Source organism: Amphiprion ocellaris, chromosome 6, assembly GCF_022539595.1.
Source record: "Amphiprion ocellaris isolate individual 3 ecotype Okinawa chromosome 6, ASM2253959v1, whole genome shotgun sequence".
NCBI classification, from domain to species: Eukaryota; Metazoa; Chordata; class Actinopteri; family Pomacentridae; genus Amphiprion; species Amphiprion ocellaris.
The window spans coordinates 7,312,968-7,340,014 of record NC_072771.1 but is presented as its reverse complement, the minus strand read 5'-3'; the positions used below and the strand labels follow the sequence as shown (position 1 = coordinate 7,340,014).

General features: G+C 43.8%; 1 protein-coding gene across 6 annotated transcripts in view; it reads left to right on the top strand.

Moving 5' to 3' along the window:
• Positions 1 to 27,047, top strand: part of tncb (tenascin Cb) — a 95,864-nt gene that overhangs the window by 28,887 nt on the left and 39,930 nt on the right. For 3 of the 6 annotated variants that reach the window (XM_023269450.3, XM_023269449.3, XM_035947778.2), the window contains exons 1-3: positions 11,025 to 11,340; positions 23,592 to 24,162; positions 25,032 to 26,252. In XM_023269450.3, coding sequence (XP_023125218.2) covers positions 23,676 to 24,162; positions 25,032 to 26,252 — 1,708 coding nt within the window. In that variant the 5' untranslated portion in view covers positions 11,025 to 11,340; positions 23,592 to 23,675. Of the gene's footprint in view, positions 1 to 11,023; positions 11,341 to 23,591; positions 24,163 to 25,031; positions 26,253 to 27,047 lie in introns of those variants that run through there. The other 3 variants (XM_023269448.3, XM_055011241.1, XM_055011240.1) reach the window with 3 other exon arrangements.

Sequence of the window (27,047 nt, the reverse complement as noted above, 5' to 3'; positions counted from 1 at the left end):
AAAGAGGAAAAGACGCAGGCCTGAACCCTTTGCCCAGACAGACTGTGGTAAAGGAACCATAAAGAGATGCTGGGCTTGAATGGACGTGAAGCTCTTTAGCTTTAACTACGGCCTCTGTGAAGATGTCCTCCTCTGTCCATATAAACAATGTTGGTTGAAGGGAACTTCAATTATTGTGTGCATCTTTATTTTTGTCTGACTTATAATGTGAACTATGATGGCCCTGAAAGTTCTATGAACAGCAAAAAAAAATTGAGAAATGGGCAACAAATAGGTATAATAGGCTAAAAAAAACACACACATCTTCATCAGTTTAATAGTGCAGAGCCAAATCTACTGCAATTACAGAAAAGCAATTAATGGAACAATCTGCTAAGTCAGACTAATGTACTAAAAAATTTGAGAACAAAGGCAAATGTAAGTTGTACTGCACCATCAGCTTTAATGTGGACGCTGCACCAGACCATCATGGTGAAGAGGAAGCTGAGTCAGAGGGCAAAGCCAGTCCATCCAAGTTCCAATCTTAATCTATGATCAAGAGCTCTGGGTAGTGACAGAAAGAATGAGATTGTGGATATAAGCAGCTGAAATGATTTTATCCTGTTGGGTGGCTGGGCTCAGTCTTGCAGATATGGTGAGGAGCTCCGACATTCAGAAGGAGCTTGGAGTTGAGTTGCTGCTTCGTCGGGTTGAAAGGCTGAGGTGGTCTAGGTATCTGATCTGGAAGCTCCCTGTTAGCCTTCTATCTGAGGTTTTCTGGGGATATCCAACTGGGAGCAGACCCAGATCTCACTGGAGGGATTATACATCTCATCTGGCCTGGGAATGTCTTGGTATTCCCCACGATGAATACGACAATATTGCCAGGATGGACCCATGCATGGATGGATGGATGGATGGGTGGATGGATGGATGGACTTACAATGAGTTAGGTCTCACTAGCAGCAGGTCAAACAAGGTAGCCCAGATGTCCTTCTCCCAGATGTTTTCCAGCTCCTCCTGGGGAACCATCAGGTACTCCAAGTCAGATGAGATTCAAAATCTCTCTTTTCTGGTCTGGGTCTACACAGGGCTCTTCTACTCAAGTGGATGTGCCCAGAAAACTTCCCAGTCCTGCTCCACCATTAGATCTGAATGCTTGAGCTCTATACCTGCCACTAAGGTTGTTCCTTGGGGAACATTAAAGGACTGAGGGACTGGTAAATTGAAAACCTTGTCTATCAGCTCAGCCATCTTTTCTGGTACAACACCTGTATCACTGATGGTAAATTTAGGTATGTGGAAAAGCCCAGTCATGTGTGTGAGAAACTAACAGCACAAGTTTTGGACATGCATGCTCGCCTGGAAAAGCAAGCTCTGAAACATGGGACTGAACTCAGAAGTGCCAGGAAGCCCATAGTGGTGCTTTCTGTGAGCAACCTTTATAGGACTTAATAGGGCCCCATGTCTGGACCCGGGTATCTTATTCCAACTTCTAGCAGCTTGGGATCTGGAGAGTTTGGAGACTAGGTCAATGCCTTGGGCTCCATGTCGTGTTCCTTAAACTGTTCATGAACAGTTTTTACAGTGTGGCAGAGTTCATTGTCTTGCTGGGAGAGACTACTGCCATCTGGGAGTGCTGTTGCCATGAATGGTGTGCTTGGTCTGCAATAATGTTTACATAAGTGGTCCTTTCTGTCTCAGTAACATCCACACAAATGCAAGGACCCAGCAGAACACTGTATTTCAGTTAGGTGATCAATGTTATACATTTGTCCATCAATGGTTTCATTATGTGACTGATCATTGTACTGTGAACTGCCATATACTTGTTTATAGGAAATGTGTTCCATAAGATTTGAATTATACAGTTAGAAAGTTAGAATAGTAATACAGAATTTTGGAATACTATTGATGAGCAGTCAACGAAGGTCTGATCTGTATTTGGTTGTGTTTGTTGCATTGGATTGTGTTTGCAGCACCTTTCTTTTTGGTGCTGTGATGCCAAAACGTATATTCCTCTGGACTTGCTCATGTTTATTTTTTTGCCACCATTTCTCCTAAGAATTGCATTGTCAAATTTCTGAAGGTTTTTACTTAGATTGCATGTGTTTTGGTTGGTTTGTCAGGTTGCAGTGCGTTTAGCTCCATCATAGACGTGTCAGCTCGGTGTTGCAATGCTGAGGAAGCAAGATGCAGAAAATTTAAGTCTTCCTGTGATGCTACAATTTCATCCTGATAATAAAATATCAACCCTGGATCCTTGTTGTCAGATTGAATTCTGCAGCTTATGCTTCTGTTATAGTTTGTGGCACAAATCACATAATATTTAAACCATAAGCGATACTACAGCTTAGGCTTTATAGGCTTGTAGAAATACTCTGAACTCCCTGACATGCTAATCTACAAAGTGATGCAGCCTGACATATACAGCAGCTGTGTATCTGCCTGTGTGATGTTAAATATGAGCTCGGGTTCGGCAAGCAGACAACGGATGGGATCTGCCATACTGTACTATAAGGGCCCCTCTGGAAGCTTTGAATAAAAGAGATAATAACAAAGTCTTGGGAGCCGTCTGTGCTGTTACATATTATCATCCATGTGGGGTTTAGATGTGCTGAAAATGAGAGGTTTTAAAGTCAATATCTGAATCTCCGGGGCTGCACAGTGGCTTGGTGGTTAGCACCAACGCCTTGCAGCTAGAAGATCCCTGGTCCTGGCCTGGGATCTTTCTGCATGGAGTTGGCATGTTCTCCCTGTGCGTTGTGGGTTTTCTCCAGGTTCTCCAGCTTCCTCCCACAGTCCAGAAACATGCTGAGGTTAACTGATTATTCTAAATTGTCTGTAGGTGTGAATGTGAGTGTGATTGTTTGTCTCTATGTGTAGCCCTGTGATAGACTGTTACCTGTCCAGGTGTCCCCTGCCTTCACCCTAATGAGGATTAAGCGATGTATAGATGATGGATGGATGGATCTGAATCTCCAAAAAATAATGCTCCTGCAATATGATGTTGGCATCAACAACCTCAAGTAAATAGGACTCTGCTGTACCTCGTTCACGGTACAGCAGGGTCCTATTTAAAATAAATTTCCATTGCAGTCAGGCATGACAAATGGCTGAACATCCGCCACAGGAACTAACAAACTCCTGACTGTAATAATAAGCTGTTTAATTAACTTGTAAAGTAAATGCTCATCCTGCAGCAGTGGCGGCTCATTTTCCTTCATCACCTGATTCTTTTTTCTAATGAAACTCCATTGGTGTGATAGACATGCTGGATTCATTTAGACATCCCTTCAGCATCCAGGATTGTTCTTTGGAGATGCTCTATTTAAGCCAGTAGAAAAATCTCCACACTTCATTCTAATTACCTCTGGGAGATGGAGATTTTTCCCAGCTGACAGACTCAATAGTAAATGTGACACGAGCTGAGGATTTCAGGACATTTCCGACCTTAGCCGCCACGTCCAGGTGCTTAATGCAGACCTGCATGCTGCTAAAGGTCAGGGGTGTGCTTGAGAAGAAGGAGTCTGTGTGTAGTTAGGAACCTCCCTCACCTCCACACAGCTGGCCTTCGCTGCATCAAGTGACAACACGTCGGGTTGTCAGCTTCAGAAAGTGGCAAAAATTGCCAGTCGCAGCCCCTCATTTCTTGACTACAGAGAGGTGTGGGTGGAACAAGGGTTCAGATGCCGTTTGAGACAATCACACAAGCAATTTGTTTGACTCTTTAAAAGGCGAAAAATTTCAAATCAGTTATATCCCCATAAATGTGCATTAAAATAAATTTCTATTAATGAATTGTGTTAGCATATTGTGACTCTAACTGACAGACTGATATTCACTGCTTCATTCTGAATTCTGTAACTGGGTTCACTGCAGCTTGGGAAAACAAGTGCAAATATGAGATATCTGCAAAACAAATCACACCATTCATTCATTCATTAGAAAACAAAAGAACATTTATGTTAGCTCATTTCCAACACCTACTGACCGTCACTAATGGCACTGTAACAGTGTCCATCACCATCATTTCTTGCCCTCTTGGAAGCACATTTGCTGCATTTCTCAGTTCTGTGTCTGAGACGTTTTCCTGATTTGCTTGTGTTTTATCTATTTGCATGCATTTTCTCAATTTGCAATGTGTTTAACTGTCAGACTAGCATTAGACATGTTTGAAAACCGAGTCATTGGGTTTCTAGAGTTGTATTAAGATGAAGTTTTAATGTTGGGGTACAAATTATTTATATTAAATGATCTATTACCAGTAATTTGCCCACTCCCGTCTATCGATAGCTTTTTATTACAATGTTTAATCACTGTTTTTTTTAAATACTTATACTTTTTTCAACTTCACGTTTTTATTCTATTCCCTCTCATCACTTTTATTTGTTTGTTTTGATACATTTTTTTTATTTGTTTGTCTTCAAGCAATTTTTTTCAAATTGATTCATTCATTATTCCTTTTTTTAATCACTTCTTGTGTGCATTTGTCTCAAATTGTTCCAAAACTCTGATCAGTCATCCTTAAAGCACTTTGAAATGCACTAAGGTGCTACAGTATGCTCATGGTCCAGCTCATGTATTGCTTAGGATGAAACTGTATTATTTTTAATGAAATTAATTTTTTTGTTTGTTGTGTGTCAGGGCATGATGCGGTGCTGTACATGTCCCCCTTCAGCTGTGACTCCTCTTGGCCCTGGTGTAACGCTGCAGGGAGGTTGAAAGATGACAGCGGTGTAACCTGGGCTTGGCTTGGGTTTGTGTGGCATGTCTTCTGACCCGTCACTCCTGGCTGAGGTCAGGTCTCAGAGTCATTTCACCCAGGAGGGTCTCCCAGCTCCTACTAGACACATTCCACTGGTGTGTTTTCTGGGAATGGACAGACCAGCTACTCTCACTCACTTACACTAACTGCCAGTTACACTAAGTTCCAGATTGGCTTCATCCCTGGCAGCACAGATCATTATTTCTGCTTGGAATCAAAGTACTTGGAGTAGATCGGCATTTAGAATTACTTCCTGTAGGTTTGATGGGTCCCTGATATTAAAATTCTCATTCAGTCTTAAACCCCAAGTCTTTTGTGGTTCCTTGACATGTTCTGTTAGAGCTCTGTTTGTTTATAGAAGTGATGTCCAGCGGTTAAACTGGACCATTCATCATAAAACAGGCAAAGACAGAGAATTGCACAAGGGTGGAATAATTGAGGGGTTGGTGTTTGTTGCGTAACATGTGGCTTGTAAGACAATCTGAGACTTAAAAGGGTTGCTTATAGTCTGTGTCGCCATGCAGCTTGCAATTTCTTGACTTTGAAACAGATCCAGAGAGTTGAGGTGTGGAATGGGCACCGCCAGGTCGGGCGACTGAAGCAGTTGTCAAGCATGCTGGGAACAGGGTGCCAACTGTAGCAACACAAAGGGAGGGTGGAGAATGGTTATAGGGTCAGAGGTCAGAGACCACAGCACAGATACAAGGTCCTGACACTGTGTTAAGAACATTTACTGGCCATTTCTACACATGGGTCCAGCAGTTGTGACTGTGTGTGGTCACACACACAGGCTGCTTCCTCGGTATTAACTGGTTCCATGTTAGTACAGGTGTAGCAGGCCAGACCCAGTCCTGATATACTAAACCCAGGGAAAGCCTGGCTGAGGCCAACATATACCTGTAATATAGTCTACTTTATTTGTGTCATGTTTTGTCGGATATATTCACATTATATAATTTCATTCAAATGAAGAAGTAGCAAGTCACTTAGCTAAATTGCTAACATAGCCACTCTTATAGCATAGCACCAGTAGAGTATTTCTAATAAATAAATACATTTCACGTGCATACAAAAAAGGCGGAAACACACTTAGACTAAACCAATACACTGAATTTTTGGGTTGTAAAATCCAAAACAACAAGCTGAAAGTTGCTACAAATCTACAGAGCCCAACAATGATCAGTGACATTTTTCACAGAGTCCTTTCCTCTAGTGTGAAGAAATGTAGACTTTTCCAGTGTAAAAATATCAGTTTTTGCAGCTTTAATGCTGTGGTAGGACAAAACTTCCTCACTAACCCTTCAGCATATTGTAATTTAAGTGATCTAAGAAGGACTGGACTTCCATACCGGCTCCTGGCTCTGTTTTTGGGTCTTACAAAATCCAGGACATGTCGGGAGATGTCAGATTTTCAGATTTTTTTTAAAGATAAAATAGTATAATTAGCAGCAAAGTCTGTGGTGAGTGCAGGATGTAGTGGCACAAAGGATCAGACTTTAACACATGAGAGTGAAGCTTGAATGCTAAGTGAAGCCACAGATGATTGTTGACTTTCATCTTGACTATCTTTGTGTTTTTAAAGCCCATGTTTGTCTGGTAGGAGGAGCTTAGAACAGAGAGAAGAGGGGTTAGAGCTGCAGGAGGAAGGCTGGTTCAGATTCTGGTGCGATCTTAATGCCTTTCCAGATTTGTAGAAGTGTTCCTAATGCTAGGACTCTTGCCTCCCACCCCTTTTCCAGCTGTTTTTGTGCAGTCAGTCATTTTACCTAATGACCTTCAGATCTCAGACCTGTTCCTCTGTTCATGTCTAAACTACTAAACCTCTTAGATAAGGCAATTTCTGCTACAAATATCATGCAGACAGCTCTTCAAACAGCTGCAGAAAGCAAAACGCAAACACTTGCTTTAAGTGCGCCTTTCATGAAAGCTATCTGGGGCCCATCTATTCCCTGTGTTATGAATTATGAAGCACTGCTAACGGACTGTTTCTCCCTTGTTTAACTTACTGTGGCTACAGGCTTAAGGCTGGTGGCTGCTGCTAGGTGGACTACCCACCTCAGCGCTCATCACCAACATTATACCACCTATCACTGTGTTATCGTCTCATTATTGCATTTCAGAGCAGGGGGGCTTCAGTAGCTTAGGGAGGAGGGTTCAGTCTCGGTCTCTGTCCAAGTGACCCTCCCTGAGGACTTAACCCACACCGTCCCACCTCGCTGCTGCATAATGGATGAAGGACAGACACTGGGAGGGAGGAATGGGAGCGGGGCCCTTATTACCTTGTGATTCATTTTTAATGAGGTAAACAGGTCTTTCCAGGTCACCTGAAAGCTCACACACACCCATAGTGGGTGGTGTGTCTTCCCCATCGACTGCCTTATTGCTGCCCGCTTTGACATCCACCATGGCTGCAGGGGCTGCATAGTATAATTAGGTCTCACTGTCATTGACAGAATGTGTCTTACTTCCCACAGAGTCCCTTTCTCTTCGTTCAAGTTAGACGCCACCAATTATGCAGTGGCAAGAAGACCTTATTATAAGTGCTCTAGGCAACCTTTGCCTCACTTCTCTTCTTAGATTAAATTTTCCAGCAGTAAGGCGTTTGCTGTGAATACCACCGCCACAATTAAGTTCCTGTGTATTGTTTCATAATTGATTTCATTGCACTTTGCAGCTTATAAATTGAATTTTAAAGCAGTTATGTCGCGGTGACCAGTGCCTGCTGATGTTTCCAGCCTCTGTAACCTTCAGCACAGGAAGCTGTTCTCCCTCTTTGGCATGTTATTGTAGCATTTTTCTTTCTGCGTATATGTTAAATGACAGCCGATAAAACTGAACATTGTTGTGCTATAATGGAAATAAAATGGGCTCTCTCAAGCAAACGTCTGGTTCTGAAATTGGATGACAGGCGAGGATGCACATACAGGGTGTCATCTGGGAAATCAAACCCGCTCAGCTCACTTGCTCTGAGAGTCGGTGAACAGGTACGCCTTCGCAAACAGGGAGGTGGAGAACTCCCACAGCAATTCTCTGTGTAGCCTGGTGAGGCTGTGAAGGAAGGAGGGAGAAAAAGAAAGAGAGAGTGCGACAGGAAGGTGAGAACAGGAACAGATGGAGAGACGCGGGGATTCTACATTTACATTCATTTAAAACAGGTGCTATAGATAGCCTAGCTTTCAACCCATCATCTCATCTAAACGATATCATTACAGCCAGGAGTCATTAAAAAAAGATCTTTTCCCCTGGACTATATAGATTTTCTCTCTCTCCCTGGGGAGCAGGGATGAAAATGATTTTAGTGCCCCTCAAGTCATTGAATTTGCTTTTTATCAGCCGATAGCCGAGCTACATATGTGCCATTGTGCTGTGTATAGGATTAGAGAGGATCTTTTCTGCCTGACTAGCTGCCGGTTCTCAGCAGCAAGACGTGGATCATTTCCCCTGCTGAGAAAAGCTCCACTCAACCTGGACGAAACCCTCGGCATACATTCCCCACTGATGCTCGGTACCGATCTGCACTCACATACCGACAAATCTATATCAATATGTGGGGATTTATATATTAAATAAGCATATTTCCCCGTAGGCTGCTTTACATAAGTTACGAAAATCATAGATTTATTTAGTTTAAAAATGTTGCCCTGAACCTCCATCATTAACGTCTTTCAAAGTTTGCTCAAGATATTCCAGTTTTGCTGAGCAGCTGTTGTATGATACATCAAGCACAAAAGAAACCCTGGATCCATATCCTCCAGCAGCCTGTTTGATCAGGCTGAGGGGTCACATTCTGACTTAATATGTGTCACACCATCCTTCACACTGGCTCTCGTGGAAGACCTTTTGATGTGCATTTCTCTCCGGTTTGAAGTCAGAGCTCTGATCCAGCCAACAGAAGAGGGTTGTATTGGAGCTGTGTGGTGCAGGATCCTCCTGAGCTCTTTGTTCCTATGTTTATTTGAGGCAGTTTTGCCTGTTTACAGCAAATTCCTGAGCACAGAACGGCTGGTAATTGCAACCAGTGTGCAGTTGGTACCCGGAGCAAACACTAATCAAGAAATGGTTACAGGCACCGTTGTTTTATCCAGTGTCAGGTTTGTGGCTGGTGGCGGTCCCACGAGCAGTTAAATAGATCAGCCATTCTTCTGTTTATCTTAACTGTGACATTCACATCTAAATTTGTTCTTGTCTTCTTGTTCTTGTCTTCACATGTGACTAAGATCAGAGTATGACCTCAACCCCAAAGATGATAATGTCCTAATGAGATGTTTATTGTATTAGATCCCATTTTTTTTGCCCATTTATGGCAGACAGCTTGTCAAAAATCACTAAGTTCAATGATTCATAACACTCACCCAGGATTAGCGAATCAGGTTTGACCGGAGGGAGACGTTACCATATGGTCTCAGTCTTACCTGAGTGCTCTCCTCTATCTAATATCTGCAGCAGGGAACACATAATGCTGTGTTCTGCTCACATTGGAAATTTCCAGGATCAGTGTTCTGAGTTCCATGCTTAAAGCGATCCACAACTCATGATACCAAATGTAAACAATGATCAACATGGCTGACCATGAGGAACTCATTTCCATACGGCAGGTCCAACGTCACCAGAACTTCAGTGAATACTGAAACAGAAGAGGATGAATGATGAATTAAAGAACCTCAGAACTGTTAGAATATTATACACTCCACACTAGACTCGAACCCAGCGCCTTGAAGATGTAAAGCAACAGTGCTAGCCACTTGATCACCATGCCACCCAAGAAAAAAAGTCAAAAAATTTACAGAGATGCCTCTAAATCATAGTCTCCAGATGCAAGGCAACATGCTTGTTTGGTGCTGACCATTCCTACTAAAGGTGTTCTGAATATCATAGTATCGAACTACAGGGTGTCCTGGAAGTCTGGACACAGAGGAAATCTCATTAAGTGTTAACACGTCCTTGGAAGTTTTCCATTTTTATTGCATTTCAACATTCAATTGCTAATTTATTATTACATCTATCTATCTGTCTGTCTGTCTGTCTGTCTGTCTGTCTGTCTGTCTGTCTGTCTGTCTATCTATCTATCTATCTATCTATCTATCTATCTATCTATCTATCTATCTATCTATCTATCTATCTATCTATCTATCCATCCATCCATCCATCCATCCATCCATCCATCCATCCATCCATCCATCCATCCATCCATCCATCCATCCATCCATCCATCCATCCATCCATCCATCCATCCATCCATCCATCTAGACACACTCTATATGCACTCAGACAGCGCAGTACTTTGCCAAGGCTGCTCATTCCCCCATATGGCACTATCAGAAATGCAGCATTTTATTTTATGCATGTGTACGTTATGTGTACGGCAGGAATTGATGGGACTCAGAAACACCCCACAATTTAATGAGTTGTTCCTTGTATCATTTCTGATGGATAAGTCCTGATAAGTCCTCAGCGGTGGATTTGTAGTAGGATCACAATCGTGTGATCGTTCACTTGTTGTCATGGTTACAGTGACACCGTGCCACTATCTCACAATGATACAGAAATCTTTAACAAATCTGTGGATCCAGACTATAAGCTGCATCACTGCCAGAATCTGATCACTTGGTCCTTGTGTCATTTCTGACCTTCCCTGAAAATTTCATCCAAATCCGTTTGTCTGTTTTTGCGTAATGTTGCTAACAGACAGACAGACAGACAGATGTACGCCGATCATCACATAACTCCTCCGCTGCGTTCCTTGGTGGAGTAACTAGGCTGACGCTGCTCTGGTGTAATCAGGTTTTTTTTTAATGAAACAGCCAAAAAAAAGTGCAGCCATGAACAAATCACCAGTTTCAAAAGTTTCTTTTTGATAGGATATTTTCACCAGTGGCTCAGTGCAACATTTCAGTGTATATTCAGTGCTGGGGTCGGCATCCTCATCAGTCTCACAAAGGGAGTCTTTGGCGGCCCTTGTTCATTCCCTGCTTTCAAGTTCTTAAACGCTATGTTAATGCAGGCCCCTGCATTCACTAATATCTTGCTTTCCATTGGCTTGCGCACTGCAATTTGCCACTAATGGTCCGACCACCACCACCACTACCCCCATCCCACCCCCTCCATCCACTTCCCCACCCCCTCCCCTCATTTTCCTCTCCTACTTTCTCCCTCTCTGTCTCTCTCCTTCCAGCCTTGAGGCGTCCCGTTTCAGCTCCTTCGCTTTCAGTCACAATGCTGTGGAGAGGGTGAATGGGTGGGGTGGTGGTGGTGGTGGTGGGTGCATTTAAGAGAGCAGTAGGTGGGAGTGGAGTCTGACCGCAGAGGGTCTACTGTTTAAGAGGAAGAGAATTCTCTCTTTCACTCACTCTCTCCCTCTCCTTGTCTCTCTCTCTCTCTCCTCACTGGCTGCACAACATCAGCCGGCTCTCTAGGTAGACTCGAGTAAACACTCAAAGAGAACAGAGAGAAGAGGGAAGATGACAGAGCTGTCAGCACTCTGAGAGATACAGACCGGTGAGAACATTTGTCAGGGCTGGCTGATAAGACTCTCTCAACACGGCTTCTGCTCAGATTTTCTCATCAGTGGAGAGGCTGTGAGCGTTGTGTGCGAGGTAAGTCACCTTTTTTACCTGCATGGAGCCGCCGGTTTGATTGGGAGCAGAATGAATGAGCTGACTGATTCACCTAATTAAGACAATTCAGAAGATTGAATTGCGAAGCTTGACAACTTCATAAGTTCAGTCACATCCTCTTGGCTCATCTTCACTTTTGCATGAGTTGATATTAAAACTTGCTGCAGGAATTATTTCCAGTTAAAGTCATTTAGATTAATGCACTGTGGTGATTATTTCCATTTTTTCTGTTGGTTATCAATTGTTGATTTTTTTCAGAAAAATGTGAAAAAAAAACATAAAAAACATAAAATGTTGAAATCTTTGGATTTTTGCTTGGTAAAATACTGAAACAGTGATTCTTATGGCAGTGTGAGTGAACAAGCCTGATGCTATATTTTCACCTCCAGTGAAGAATGTGGGTGATGTTAGCAATAACGAGATTCATCAAAGTTGTTGCTGTAATTCATCCTCGTGGTTTATGAGCCCGGTCATGAGAGACTGGTTTAATTTTGCTCTTTACTGCGTGCACCTGGGTGCCAATTATGTTTTACAGTGAAAAGTTTTCCTCTCTTGCTGGCTATTTGCTATTTATTAGCAGAGAGCAGGTAAAAGGAGTGGCGTCTTCAGAGATGGAAGGCTGTGATGATTTGCTGAATTATTCTGCTTGCATTAGGGCTGATGCTGAGTTGTGGTTTGATGGCACAGCAGAGCAGAGAGGGGCTGTGTGTGTGTGTGTGTGTGTGCGTGTGTGTGTGTGTCTATACATGCGAGTGTACGCGCTGCTCGCCGGAGTAGGTCCAGCTGTACACTTTATGGTTGCCAGCAGACAGTAGGCTTGTGTAACCCAGGAGACAGACAGCTGCTCTGCATTAGATGCTGCTGCTTGGTTCCTCTCCCAGATCTCCAGCATACAGTCTGCCGGCTGTAAAGTGGCAGCATCACTGACACACACACACACAGTCGCTTACTGTTCATCTCCATGTGCTCCACAGCCTCCCGTCCCCGGGTCAGCTTCATTTGTTTGTTATTTGCATCCCATGGGGAGACTGCAGAAAGAGAAACAGACAATCTGAAGGAGAGGATCTTTGATGGATTAGTAAATGAGCTGGTATTCACTGGGATGGATGTTGACAGCATATATATATATATATATATAGAGAGAGAGAGAGAGAGAAGAATAACTGACATTATTGAGGCATTTACTGTATCAGTTACACACCAATACCTGTAGAACTAACAAGGGTGTGTTTTACGACTCATTATCAAGAGAATAAATGTGCTGGTTGTGTTACGAAAATTCACAAAGGCTATGTGGCAGTTTAAAGTTTTTAAAATCCCAAACTGTTTATAGAGCACAGTGGGATTCTCCACGGAGAGCGGATGAATTTCTTCGAGGCGCTGTTGTCTAAGGCAGGGAGAAGGCAGGATTTATTGCAGGTTTCACAGATTTACACTGTATACCCCTGAAGCTGTTTGAGGGAAATCATATCCTCATGGCGGCTGATATCGGAAAGCTTCTGTACATCTCAGAGTGGGGGTGAATGGGTGAGTCACAGAGGAAAGACAGCAGTGAGTGTGTGTGGAGACGTGAGGTGGGCTGATGGAGGAGACCCACAGGATACCAGGGCAGTGTCTGCTGGATGGTAATTGTGTATGATGAGGAGATGCAGGCACAGCGAAGGAGCCCGGCTGTGTTTCAGCAGCTGTAACTTCAGGTTCATGCAGGCTTCTAAATCCATCTCAGAAATCTTCAGAACATGTTTGTCTCCTTTAGATTTATCTCCATGAACATGTCAAGCATGGTTTCTCTGTTCAGATACTGAGTAGGTCTAGCTAACAGGAACGCTGTCTGATCGTAGGTAGCAGAGCGAGCTTGGTGCATTAATGTTTTATGTTGCTTTGGCTGCACATGTGAGTAGCCACTGACAGTGACACTCGGCATAACGATGAGTGGGAAATGGGCCTTTGTTTGGACAGCTGTTAGCTCCCAACGCTCCATGCCCTACAAAGCTCCATGAGAGGGTGACTGTCTTTAACCCCACTTAGCTCCTCCAGTGGTGACTGAGAGCAAACAATAATCATGGCATTCATGACGAGCCACAGTGGGCAGGACTCAGGAGACATGTTTTGGTTCCACTAAATGAATATTATGTTTTATTCAGGCTGGTCCAGACTCTCTTTGCTGCCTCTTCTCCTTCTCTTCCCTTTGTCTTTCTTCAACATTGTCGCCGATTCCTGGTCAGATGTTGCGCTGTTTCTCGAAACTGTGGTGTTCAGTGAAGTTTTGCCACATCTGACCTAATTTCCTGGCACATCTTTGGACAGTTTCACCTGGCCTGTGCAGTCCACTGAACATGACCACCTGTGGTCCAGATGGTTCTTCATAAGCAAATGTAGAAAACCTGTGAAACTGAATACAGATATTACAACTTTTCTTTGACATACTGTTGCACTGACATTTGAGGTTCCCAGAGGATGACGTGGTGACCTCCTAACTTTTTGTTGAGCACCATCAGGACGAAATCAAGGTCAAATACATTCAAATTTTATTCACACACACAACCACACACAGTATAAAACAACAGTGACATGCTTTTTCCGGCTTTTTGTGACATAAGAGTGCAGTTGTGTTACACTGACGTTCGCATGTCACCCAAGTACTGCAGTGCATAATTCAATGTACGTATTAAGAAAAATAAAATAAAACAGACTCAGCGAGCTCCACCTTGTTCACAGAGTGTCATTAAATGTGTTAACCACTCACTTAGGATTATCTGCTCATTATAAAAGAGCATCAGCGAAGTTTTGGAATATCACTTGTTGTATAAGTTAAGGAGACACTGTTTCTACCGGGCGTATACTGAGCTTCTGATTTTAAGTCATCTTTGACCAATCCAGTCAACAAACAAAATATCTATTCCAAGACATTTGACTGAATGATTTGATTCTAGACTACTGTGCCTTCTTTTTTTCTGACAAATTTTGAATTCAAATAAATATTTCTATGGCTTGCAATTAACAGCAGTTCTCCACAAAAGTCATCACAGTCTTTTCCTGTCTCCCACTCAAGCCCAGTCAGATTAGTCATAACCAAGTGAACAAAGACCACCAACCCCACCAAAGAAATCCAGTGTTTTAACCATCCCAGATGGTTTTTAATGTTCCTCCGATGCTAATGGGCACCGGGAAAGGAGTGGAAGTCTTGGAGCTGTGGGATCCGGGATGCCTTTGTATTGCCTGGCCCTCCATTGGAGGCAGCCAATAGACGAACACATGTGGTAGACACTTCGCTCTGACACTTTGCCTCCACCAGTGACCTCGCACATTGGAATGCATGAGCCATAATGTTCTTGGAACAAGATGGGGGCCCTTTTGAGAGGGGCAGACAATTTAAATTGGGGAAAATGGTAAAAAACGGGGAAGCCAATGAAGAGCCGACCCCGGGGACTGAGGTCATTAGGCTCATACAAGTGTCTGAATGGAAGGCACTCCCAATTTGGACACGCAACACGCTTCAGGCTTTCATCATAGACAAGGACAAACAGATGTCCCGGTATCACAGCCAACATGCTTGCTTGCATTTCTAGTTGAGAGGAAAAAAAAATCCTTTCCGTTCTGTTTGAATGGAAGTAACCAATAAACCTCCAGAATTTGAAAGCCCATGAAAACTCCACTACGAGTTTGCTTAGCATTGTCTAATTCTACCCTTCTAGTCACTCTACAACTCAAATAGCTGATATTTGGAATAGAAAGGGGCAATTCCTGTTTGCTAAACTAAAACTGGCTTCTTCTGATGCATGGAAAGATTTGGGTCACTAAGCAAATTTTGTCAGTAGTGATTTGGAGTCTGCGGGTCAGCTAATTCATTCTTGATGACTTTCCACACTCCTCTCACATCTACCATTAGTGTCACTTTAGAAAATATACTGGCAGCCACTGGTAGGCAAATAGCAACCTGTAGGCTAGATCTGGCCCTCGAGCAAAAATATTTATTCCCCTTGTTATAATAAGAAGTTTGATTAGATTCCATAAAAACCCTATACGTGTTTTTCTCACAAATCTACTTGAGATGTCAAAACAAGGCCCATCCTTTTCAACATCTTGTACTGCTAGCCCTTAGTTTCATAATGCAACACTTGCCAAAGTAATGATGACGTTTTTAACTGTGATAAAACCGTCAGACACAATTCTAGAAGAAGCAGTTCTGTGAATCTCTCATTTAAATGCACTAAAAGAAAGGCAAAAATGCACATGATAGGGTAGATATGCTAAAGAACAATTGAAACAACTCGCTGACCCCACGGCAACACGTTCAAAAGCTCACAAGAAGTGTCATTCATCCAAAATTAGCCATCCAAAGCTCCTCTGGAGATTGCGCTCTCACCTTTCAGCTGATTACTTGAGTAGGAAGGTGTTATTTACATTGTAAGTTTAGACGAGTCCTAGAAGTTGACATCAATACCTCTGTGTAGCATTACGACGCAGACGGCTGCCAGGTACAAGTCAGATTTTTATAGTAATTGCAGTGCAGCGTGAAAGCTGAGGGGAGGAAGTAGCTAGAAGGGAGCGCGATGCAATTACAAGTGTCTGGAGAAAACAGCAGGTAGATGTGCTCTCAAGGCTGCACATGAGACCGCCAAGCCTCCACACCAAGCAGGGGTTGGGCTAATAAACAGTAGGTCACCAGCAGCCAGCATGTTAAAGAGCTCATGAACAATGACCAGCATCCTACCACTCCATCTGGACTCGCAGGGAAAGAGTCATAAAGAATATTGATGGGCCTCACGGCGAGCCACGAGTCACATCACAATGGAGTAAAAATTGCATTGAGAGTTGATTGTCTGCTGTACAATTGACCCAATGAGCACTGTGGCTCGTCAGCATTCGTTTCCTCCATATCTCTGTGTCAAAGCCGAAAATTGGTTTTGGTTGAAGAAATGGAGCTCTTTGGATGGCATCAGTCAGACACGTCAACTCCAGCTCCAAATCACTCTGCGCTTCTTGTGAGCGCGATAGGGCTCAGCGTTGGCAGAGCACTCTCCCAGAGTATCCAGATAAGTGTTTCTGCCGGTATCTCAGATCCAGCCTCCCTCGTCCACCTTATCAGCCATGAACACACTAACCCCCACCACTCCCCTGCTATCTGTGTCATCAGATCCAATGGGGTCACAGCAGAGAGCCAATGAGCGCAGCCTCAGTTTGATGAAACCAGTCTTCTTTTCATCCATCAAAAAACGTTGTATTCCCCATTTCATTCCTGTTTAGCAAGTCAAATTATTATTTCCTTTACCATATGGGAAATAACGATAGCAGAGAAAGAGTTGTAATGAAAATATTGATATGTTTCATTGATTTAACTTCAGTGCCTTCAGTCAGATCGTTGGTGTGAGAAGCAGAGAAGATTTTTTTCTTCAAAGGGAAAGAACTGGGTAACGGTTGAATGTGTTGACTTTGCAGCGCGGCTGTCTTAAACCAGCACCAGGACCTCAGTCAATATCACCTCATTTTACAGGAGCATCTCAAGGGGGTAAAGCATGAATAGTCATTTTCAGTATTTCCCATTATTTCACTGTAAAATCTATATTTTCAGTCATTTTCTTAAAATGAGGGAAGAAAGGTCACTGGACTATTTCAGTTCCAGATTACTTCATTTTCACTGGAAATTCGTTTTCAGAAAATAAGACTTCAAAACATACACAGCACCTCATAAAATGGTGGTGGACAACCTGTTTAACATCTTCAGTTATTAAAAAACAAATGTATTACATATTCAGGCATTTTGACACATGGTCCCTGGGATATTCAGTTTACTGTCATGAAAACCAGAGAAAAGCTGCAGCTATTTGCATTTACACAGCAGGAACAAGAAATGTAGTTTTTGATATTTTTCTCACTAATCAGTGATTCAAATGATCAGATTAGATTCGGATTTAAGCAAAAACACCTAATAGATACAATATCTCTTGCATTCAACCAGAAATCCAACTTTCAGTTCGTTTTAAGTGTTGTTTTGTCTCCACCACCTGAAGTCAAGGTTGCTCAGTCGTTGTATCATTTCTGACGGCTGAAATCTTCAACAAATTTGTGTCAGAAATCACGTCAACATAGAGTGTGTCCATTTATTGTAGATGTACCCATGAACAAAATGACCGAATATCGAATCACATGACCTAAATATGTAGCAGGCGGCGGGAATTGATGGGACTCAGAAACACCCCCACAATTTACTCAGTTGTTCCTTGTATCATTTCAGGTGGATAAGTCCTGATAAGTCCTCAGCAGTTGATTTGTAGTAGGATCACAATCATGTGATCATCAGCAGGCAGCTGACGTAATGTTCACTTGTTGTCATGGTTACAGTACCGCTATCTGGCAATGATACAAAAATCTTTAATAAAGCCGTGGATCCAGACTATAAGCCACATCACTGCCAAAATCTAATCACTTGGTCCTTGTGTCATTTCTAACCTTCCCTGAAAATTTCATTCAAATCCGTTTGTCCATTTTTGAGTAATGTTGCGCACAGACAGACAGACAGACAGACAGACCAACATCGATTATCACATAACTCCACCGAGGCTCCGCTTCCTTGGTGGAGTAACAATATAAATATGAAACAGTGCATCTCAGAAGTCAAACGGTTTGTAAGGTTGGTACCATTCCCTCTGAAACACCAGAAGTAAAATTCCAGATTTGTAAAAACCATGAATGTTGGTTTGTGAAGCTTGTGCTGACTAGCTGAACCTAGCATTCCTCTGAAACATAAGAAGCTGGAAGGAGGACACTGAGGATGCTTGTCTTCAGTCACTTAGCTGTGTCTTCATGTCATGACCTGAACACACCACATCTGAACCAGACCCTCCACTCAGCCTGGCCCTACCTGCTCATCCACCCTCCTCCTACACACAAACACATGCACACACATAATGAAATGAGCTGAAACTGATTGCTCCTTGGTCTCGTCTTCTAACGTTGCATCTCTTTGGCCATTAAGTGAGCAGTTTTCTTCTTTATTCTGCCGTTGGGGGTTTTGTGTAGTTCAGCACAACAGCACTGGCCATGTCGGTCATAAAAAGGCAGAAAGAGAAAGACGCCGCGTGTCTTTCAGAGCGTGAGGTGATAAAATCCAACAAACCTTTCTGAAGCAGCAGCAACAACCGTATCATCGATCGTGCATCGAGCAGTCGACTCAAGCTATGGCTCTTCCTGGAAATTCATTTCTGTGTTTGATGATTATAACTCACAGCCAGAGTGCTGTCCTCAGCAACTTGCAATCTCTCTGGCTATGACCTTGGTGGAGATACAGGATTCAGATCAATACTCACCTGCAGGACATGCAGTATACGGGAGATTTCTTCCACCTTGAAGGCAAGTTGATTGTGATAAATATGCTCATCAGCAGATGGTGGATTTGTGGTTGTTTGGGATGAGAGAGTGCCCTTTAAAGATAGGTAGGATTAGAGAAAAAAGTTTATTTCCTGATTCCTGACATGTTCAGTGAGTGTTCATGGCTGAGGCCTATTTCCTGCTCATTTTACAGTGTGACAGTATCTCAAGGTGAAAAGAGGCCCAGACAATAACCCCTCTTTCAGTCCTTATACTAGCGACCCACATTTGGATTCTGTACCAAAGAAAGCAAGCTGAGTTTTTGTCATGGGTGACCTACAAAACTAGGCAAGCTTGATAAATACTTCAGAAATGAAAAGAAAGCATGTGCATCCTATCAGACCTGTTTAACATACAGTCCTGGGACTTGAGTTGTAGTTGTAGTCATTGAATATTTACAGCTTTTACACACCAAGTGGGGCACGCTGCTTCATTATGCAGTTTGTTTGTTGTCGAGTTATCAGACGGATGCTGCGTTGTCTGTTCACGCTGCTGCCATTATCTGCTGATAGTTAGTGCATCTTTCTTCTGCTTCTCTAAAAAGCATCAGCTGCACTTCTGTGTTGTTCTGCTTTATAAAAACCCCGCTGCACATTGCACAGACTGATAACACTTGCCTTTCCTTTGTGCCAAAACAAATTGCATTTTCTTCTCAGAAGGAGTATACAGATAACCGCCGCTGAACGCTTGCCAAGTAATAGTTTTCCGTTCTGATTTATCTTGGACCTGCCATATGGTAGAGGTCTCAGCAAAGGTGGACTACAGTGACGATTAAGTTGGTCAGCATGGAGGCCTGGCTGGCTTTGAAAGTTCTGGCTTCTGTGTAAGACGTCTGCAGGAAGAGACAGGAAAGTCTGCTCATCAATCTTTTAACCAACTGAAATTAAAACTTGTGTCTAAAAGATAGGAGGGAGTACACAGAGGGAAGAAAGGGTCACACTGGTCATGTCATCATCCAACCAGGAGGTAATTATTTTCACTGAAGCAGCGCTGTCCAAATAGAAACAAGACTGACCGCTACAATATGACAGACCTTTGCGTGCCATGTTGGGGTGGGGGGTGTCCAGTTGCTTATAGGGGATTTGTGCTAACTGGGCTGTCCTGGTTTCAGTCTTATCTTGATCCTCTTGGTCCTCCTTTGTGTGAAATAAATGCGTTCTCTTGATTTACACAAGGATTATGGTTCTAGACCTAGACAACATGGGGGGAGAGAAAAGAAGCAACACATAGACACATGCTGGAATACATGCCTGGAGTGACGGATGCTTCATCTCATGTAAAGAGGCATTCCTGTGAAATGAAATTTTGTGTCTCTTTTGAAGTGACTAACAATCAAATCAAATGGGTTAATTAGAGCATCTTCTCCAGAGAGAAGATACTATTGCTCATTTAGCAATAATCCTAAAATTAGCAATTTTTTTCTTGAGGCTGACACTCAAACAAAGATCTCCTGAGGTCTTTTAAAGACATTAAATAGAATTTACACTCTGTCTGAACTCCACGTGGGATAGCTGGATAGTTTAGATGTGTTGGAGGGTGTGTTTCTGAGGAGAAGGTATAGATCCTGCTTCAGTGTACTGGAAACTGTAAATTTCCTAAACCGACAATTTGACATTTATGCCTACTTCACAAATGCACGTTTTTGTGGCATTTTGTCTCCGTTGTTCATCGATATCATGTCTTTGTTTTCACTGCAGGAACTTGGGGACAGCATGAGGTGGCATTAATCTCACCTTTCAACCTTTCTGTTTCCATCTGAAAGCTGCAACGGAAACTCCAAGTGCACCAAAATCAAGACAAATAGTAGCTACTGGATATACACTACTGTTCAACAGTTCAGGGTCACCCAGTCTATTTCAAGTTGTCCATGAAAACCCCCACTTTTATTCATGAGCTAACATAACTGCACAAGGGTTTTCTAATCATCAATTAGCCTTTCAACACCATTAGCTAACACAATGTAGCATTAGAACAGAGGAGTGATGGTTGCTGGAAATGTTCCTCTGTAGCCCTATGGAGATATTCCCTTAAAAATCAGCTGTTTCCAGCTAGAATAGTCATTTACCACATTAACAATGTCTAGACTGGATTTAGCATTCATTTAATATTACTCCAAACTTTTGAACGGTAGTGTAATTCCATAGAGGAGGTTTGTTATCTTAGTCTCAATGACATATTTGACTGTCTGGCAATATGAGAGAGAAACCTACATGTTGATGAGGACATCGAGAGGGCAGAAAAACCTTAGATGACAAATCTAACTGGTTGACTTGTTGGTCTTCATGTGCTGAAAACCATAAAGCATTGATTTCTAGTGATGTTGGCAGACAACAGGTGTCTGTCTGGTGCATACAAAAACTTAAATCCTGCAACAACAATGCCATAAAATTAATTCAGCGACAGACCTAATCACTTCTGAAACAGACCCCAACCAAAGCATTTCCAGCTCTCCACTGTGTGAGGTATAAAACTTCAAGTGTTTCCCTAACACTCAGTCACAACAGAGTAATTTAGATCAGTTGCAACAAATGTGTGTGTGCCAGCAGGTCTCCCCTGGTAAAATTCTTCTCACATTCAACCACAAGGCGGGCAACACGCTTTGTTGCTGTTTGAGAAGCTAACTATAGAGCAAAACCAAGTGAGGAAATAACAAAGCAGCAGCAGTCAGATTGTATCAAGTCCATGTCTATAGTGCCAGCAACCAGCTGCATTAGCATAGTGCCAGGGCCACAGGGTGCCATGAAGGAAGTCCAAACACAGGGATCAGCTCTGTTTCTCAGGGTCACTCTCACATTCTCTCACTGTGATCGTTCCGCTTCATATTAAAGAGCAGCGGATGGCAGCTAAGAGGAGAGAAGATCAAATCAAAATATTCCTAGCAGTCGGTGAAACTTTCTTCTGCATATCTATTTCTGTGTAAAGCCGAGTTCTGCCAGAGCCACGGATTCTCACACAAAGCCCGCTTTGGTCTCTCAGGGTTGGTTTTGCTCAGAGGTCCATGTGGAGAGCAGCCAGCCTTCAAAGTGAGAAAGCCAACCATCCGCCCAGAACTAAAACCTTAGCAGCAACTAAAAGCAATTTTCTGGCTATTTTGTTGATTTAATCCCGAGTTTGTGATGCTTGGGTGCAGCAGTGTGACTGTATTGGTGTGTGTGGGTGTGTGTGTGTGTGTGCGGACGTGCATGTACATGTGACATAGTGTGAGACAGGAGGGTGGGTGGTGGTGGCAGGGGGTGTGGGGGTTCTTTTGGACCCCTGAGGGCCCAGATCCTCAACGCTCCCATCAGCAAGATACATTAGCACTTTTACAGTCTACCCATCATGGAGGCGCTCATCCCTGCCAGTCTAATCAGGGGGCTGGGGGAGGGGAGGGGAGGCTGGGGGAGGGGAGGGGGTGAGTGAGGGGTGAAGCCGTGGGATCCCTCCAAGCTGAGCTCATCTGTCAGTTCGCCTAATCACACGTCAGGCTGAGATGAAGAAACCAAGCATCTCTTCATGGGATGTTACCTGTCGACTGTCAGCACGGCCAGCAAAGATGTTTCCACCAAATCCCACATCACTAAGCCAGGTGTAGCAGAGAAACTTAAACCCCGTCATGCATATTCCACCACAGGCTTGGAATACATACACCTGCGATCATGTATTTTTATGTCTGCTTATCCAGACATTTTCATGTTGGCTGCTAACAGCTGCTGTTAACCTTTACAGCAGCCAAGTCGCACATCGCTTTTATGAGAGTCAGGAAATGACCAGTGTCAGCGATTCTGACAAGGTGGGGTAAAAAGTGCAATTATATAAACTCAGTCTGAGCAGGACACTTTTAAAAAGTCTATAGCTCTACACAGAATCTGTCTTCACATTTTTTTCCTGGCTTTTGGTTCTAGTACTGACAGGCAAAGAATTCTACTTTATGTCTCTCATCCTACTTCTGAACATAAATAACAGGAACCAAGAAAACAAAACTCATCAAGAATCACTGACATACATACAGCAAGTGCGTGCCTTTAACCAACCTGCATATCTAATTTAACGTAAGATCAAATGGCCAGAAAACACATCAGGTTTTATGGTTGGCTTTAATGCTCCAACCTCAGCACAATTTTCCAGCAGACCTTTTAAAAGAATCATGTCTCAGACAGTAGGAATCCTGTTACAAAACTTAAAAGAAAACCCAGTGGATGTCAGGAGAGCAGTCCGGAACTGCTGACCTGCCTGTTTGTGCATATGGGAAGCTAGTGCAGACCCCGTGTGCTTTTACAGGAAGCCCACAGATGGTTTAACCACACACCGGTATTAATCTGTCAGCTCGCGTTGTGGTCTGGGCTGCAGAGAAAAGAGGAGACTCCCCAGCATGCAGGTGTTGCCGGGGCTGTTTGTGTCATGGTAACCTGTCTCAACGTGGTCAGTAAAAGAACGTTTCGCACGGATCCCCAAGGTCATACGCCACCCCTGCAGTAATTGCTGCTCTCGGTCCTCGCAGGAATTGTGAAGAATGCCTCAGTGACATCCGCTAAGTGTGTGTCTCCTCCACTGAGAGCAGAGGCGCTGAAATGGTTGAGAAGCAGCAACAGGAGTGGAGCTGGTCTTTTGTTAGGGCAACAGAAGAAGGTTAATTGCTTTTTAGTTGGATACTATCATATTTCACTCTAGCTGTGGGCCCTGGTGTGGATGTATGTGTGTGACAGGACAATGTTGTTCAGTCTATCCACAGTGGCAAGGGCAAACAAGAAAAGTGAACATCCAACAGTGTGGAGCTGTTTTCTACTGTGTGACAAAGATATGTGCTCAGAAGATAAACCCTGTGTCAAAATGAATCACTGACCTTATTTTTTTCTTTCTATTTGCACTTTCTTTTGCCCTAGGACTCAAGCCACGAACACCTATTTGACACCTGACTCTTCCTCACTCAGCTGCTTCCTCAGACGCTGCAGTGCCAGGGCATCATCATGGGGATGAAAGGCATCTTCTTGGGCTGCTTCACCGTGGCCCTGCTCTTCCAGCTCTCCACAGCTGGCCTGGTCAAGAAGGTCATTCGCCACCGCAGAGAGGCCCTGATGCCCAAGAAAACCCAGGAGAACCTCACGCTGCCCCACCCCGACCAGCCAGTAGTGTTCAACCACGTCTACAACATCAACGTCCCCTCCACGTCCCTCTGCTCCGTGGACCTCGACTCACCCGGAGGCACCGAGCTCAAACACAAGGCCGCCCCAGTGGACATGCAGAACACCGAGCACATGGAGCACACGGTGGATGGCGACAATCAGATCGTTTTCACTCACCGCATCAACATCCCCAAGCAGGCGTGTGGCTGCGACAGCCAGCTGCCAGACATCAAAGACATCCTGAACAGGCTGGAGATGCTGGAGTCGGAGCTGTCTAGTCTGAGGGAGCAGTGCAGCAGCGGAGCAAGCTGCTGTGGAGCTCAAGTTACCGGTAGGTCTACGCCTTTCACTGTCTGCTGAGCATGTAGTCAACTGAAGTGTAGTGTATTTCTAAAGTGCTTCCAGCAAACTGGTGCTTCAGGGAAGAAAGGTCATGAATACAGATTACAAACAACAGGACAAAAGCTGCCCTAGCTAAAATTTTTAAAAAGATATTACACATTTGAGGCCATCAAATATAAATTGCATGTGTTTTATCTTATTGACACCCCCCCTTTTCCAAGTTCATAAAATTGATAATAAACATGACGCTATGTTAAAGTGTAAGTATGTAAGTACAGTAAGTGTGTAGTCATCATCATTTACTGTCAGTTACACTATTGGACACTTCCATTGTGTTTTTGACAAAATAGTTATGTTGATCTTTTAGAAAACTCTTGATGTATCTGGGCTTAATATATCCAATTCAACATTAAGCATTTAACTTATTTATTACAACCAATCTCATTGTGTTTTCAGAATGCTGGCTTGTATGTCATACCCTTGTACACTGGTAAATGGTAAACAATTAATGAATAATCATTTTCAGCAGCAGTTGTTCACATTCACACTGTCCAATAAAATTAGGTCTCTTTCAAGTACATTTTCATGGTTTGCCCTGAACTCAAACAAATTTCTTTTATACACGTACAAAACTTAGTAACCTTTATTAGGCTACAACATGTATGATCACTGGACTAGTCCTGTAAGTCAATAAAATTCACAAAATGCAGCTAGAATAGACTGAAGAGTGCTCAATCTCCACAAACCAATAGGAGTTCACCTGGTCTGCAGAAGTTTCTGTCGTTCAAATCTCTGTCTTACCAGAGTTTAAGGAGACTGTTGCCAAAAAAATGATCTTTGTCTTCTTCTTGATCCCAGGTGAAGTGTCCACAAAGCCCTACTGTAATGGACGTGGGAACTGGAGCACTGAGACCTGCAGCTGTGTTTGTGAATCCGGATGGAGGGGCCCCAACTGTACCGAGCCTGAGTGCCCCAACGACTGCCAGGACCAGGGCCGCTGTGTGGACGGCAAATGTGAATGCTTTGAGGGCTTCGGTGGGGACGACTGCGGTATTGAGATGTGCCTGCTGGACTGCGGTGACTACGGTCACTGTGTTGACGGGTCCTGCCTCTGCGAGGAGGGCTTCATAGGCGAGGACTGCACCCAGACCAACTGCCTCAACAACTGCCTGGGCCGCGGTCGCTGTGAGGACGACGAGTGTGTCTGCGACCATCCCTGGACGGGCTTCGACTGCTCTGAACTCATCTGTCCCAACGACTGCTATGACCGAGGACGCTGCATCAACGGCACCTGCTACTGCGACGAGGGCTTCACTGGGGAGGACTGTGGCGAGCTCAGTTGTCCCGGCAACTGCAACAACCGTGGCATGTGTGTGAATGGCCAGTGTGTGTGTCAGACCGGCTACAGCGGAGAGGACTGCTCGAAACTCACCTGCCCCAAGAACTGCAACGAGAGAGGCCACTGCTTCAACGGCAAATGCATCTGCGATCCGGGATTTGAAGGCGAAGATTGCTCCGTCCTCTCGTGTCCCGACAACTGCAGCAACAGGGGCCAGTGCATCAACGGAGAATGCGTGTGTGACGTAGGATACCAGGGTGAAGACTGCAGCGAGCTCTCCTGCCCCAACAACTGCCAAGACCGTGGCCGCTGCGTTAATGGGCAGTGTATCTGTGACAAAGGCTTCGCAGGGGAGGACTGCGGCATCAAGACGTGTCCCAAAGACTGCATGGGACGTGGAGACTGTGTGGATGGCAAGTGCGTGTGTTTTGCTGGGTTTACAGGGAAGGACTGCGGCGAGCTGACCTGCCCCAACGACTGCCTGGACCGCGGCCGCTGCGTCAACGGACAATGTGTCTGCCATAAGGGCTTCACCGGTGAAGACTGCAGCGAGAAGACGTGTCCAAAGAACTGTCTGGACAGAGGCTACTGTGTGGACGGAAGCTGCGTGTGTTATGAGGGTTTCACCGGTCCGGACTGCTCCACGCTGACCTGCCCAGGAGACTGCCAGAACCAGGGCCGCTGTGAGAACGGAGTGTGTGTCTGTGACGAAGGCTTCATTGGAGAGGACTGCTCTGAGGGTAAGAAAGGCCGTGCATACATGCTGGGAAGCCTTCAGCGCAGTGCAGAATGGAGGCACAAGATTACATCGAGCAGTTGTGAAGTTGAACCAGGAGTTAGCTAAATGGTGCCTTTTTACACATAAACCACATGGAACAACGTGCAGGGTTCTGTATCATTACCCTTTCTCTGAATCAGCTTCTGGTTTTGAACACACATGGCTGAATTACTCCAATATTTCAAGTGTAGAGTAGTTTTACAGTGTCTGAGTCATAAGAGAGCTGGTGTGCTCGAGCTGCACCAAGTGGAGAGAGAAGCAGGGAATATATGGATGCACACATTTGAGAATCAGTGATGTAGAGTTACATCTGAGCAGATCTAAGCTGACATCTTTGGTAGAAAGGGATTATTTTCATGAATGAGACTTGTATTAAATATGTACCACAGAGATGAATTTCTTCAATTAATCAACAATCAGAGAAAGACTTGAAAGTAAACATCATTTTCCCTGCTTTACCTGGATTATGTTTGACTAGATAAAAGTGACAAATACACACAAGTACTTTGACTTATGTAGTTAATATTATCTGGGTTCAAGGTTTAGATGTTGGGGTATTTTCTTCTTCATAACCAGCTACCTTTGCCAAAGTAGGGAGAAAGGATCAAGGACACATGAATTTCAGTTTCAGTGGTGGTCATTGTAATGGATGAAGTGGGTTAACTGGTAATGGTGGCCCAGTGGCTAGCATACATCTTCTAACTGGAATATTATGAGCTACAGACTTGGTTGTGTACAGACAAGTACACAGAATCCA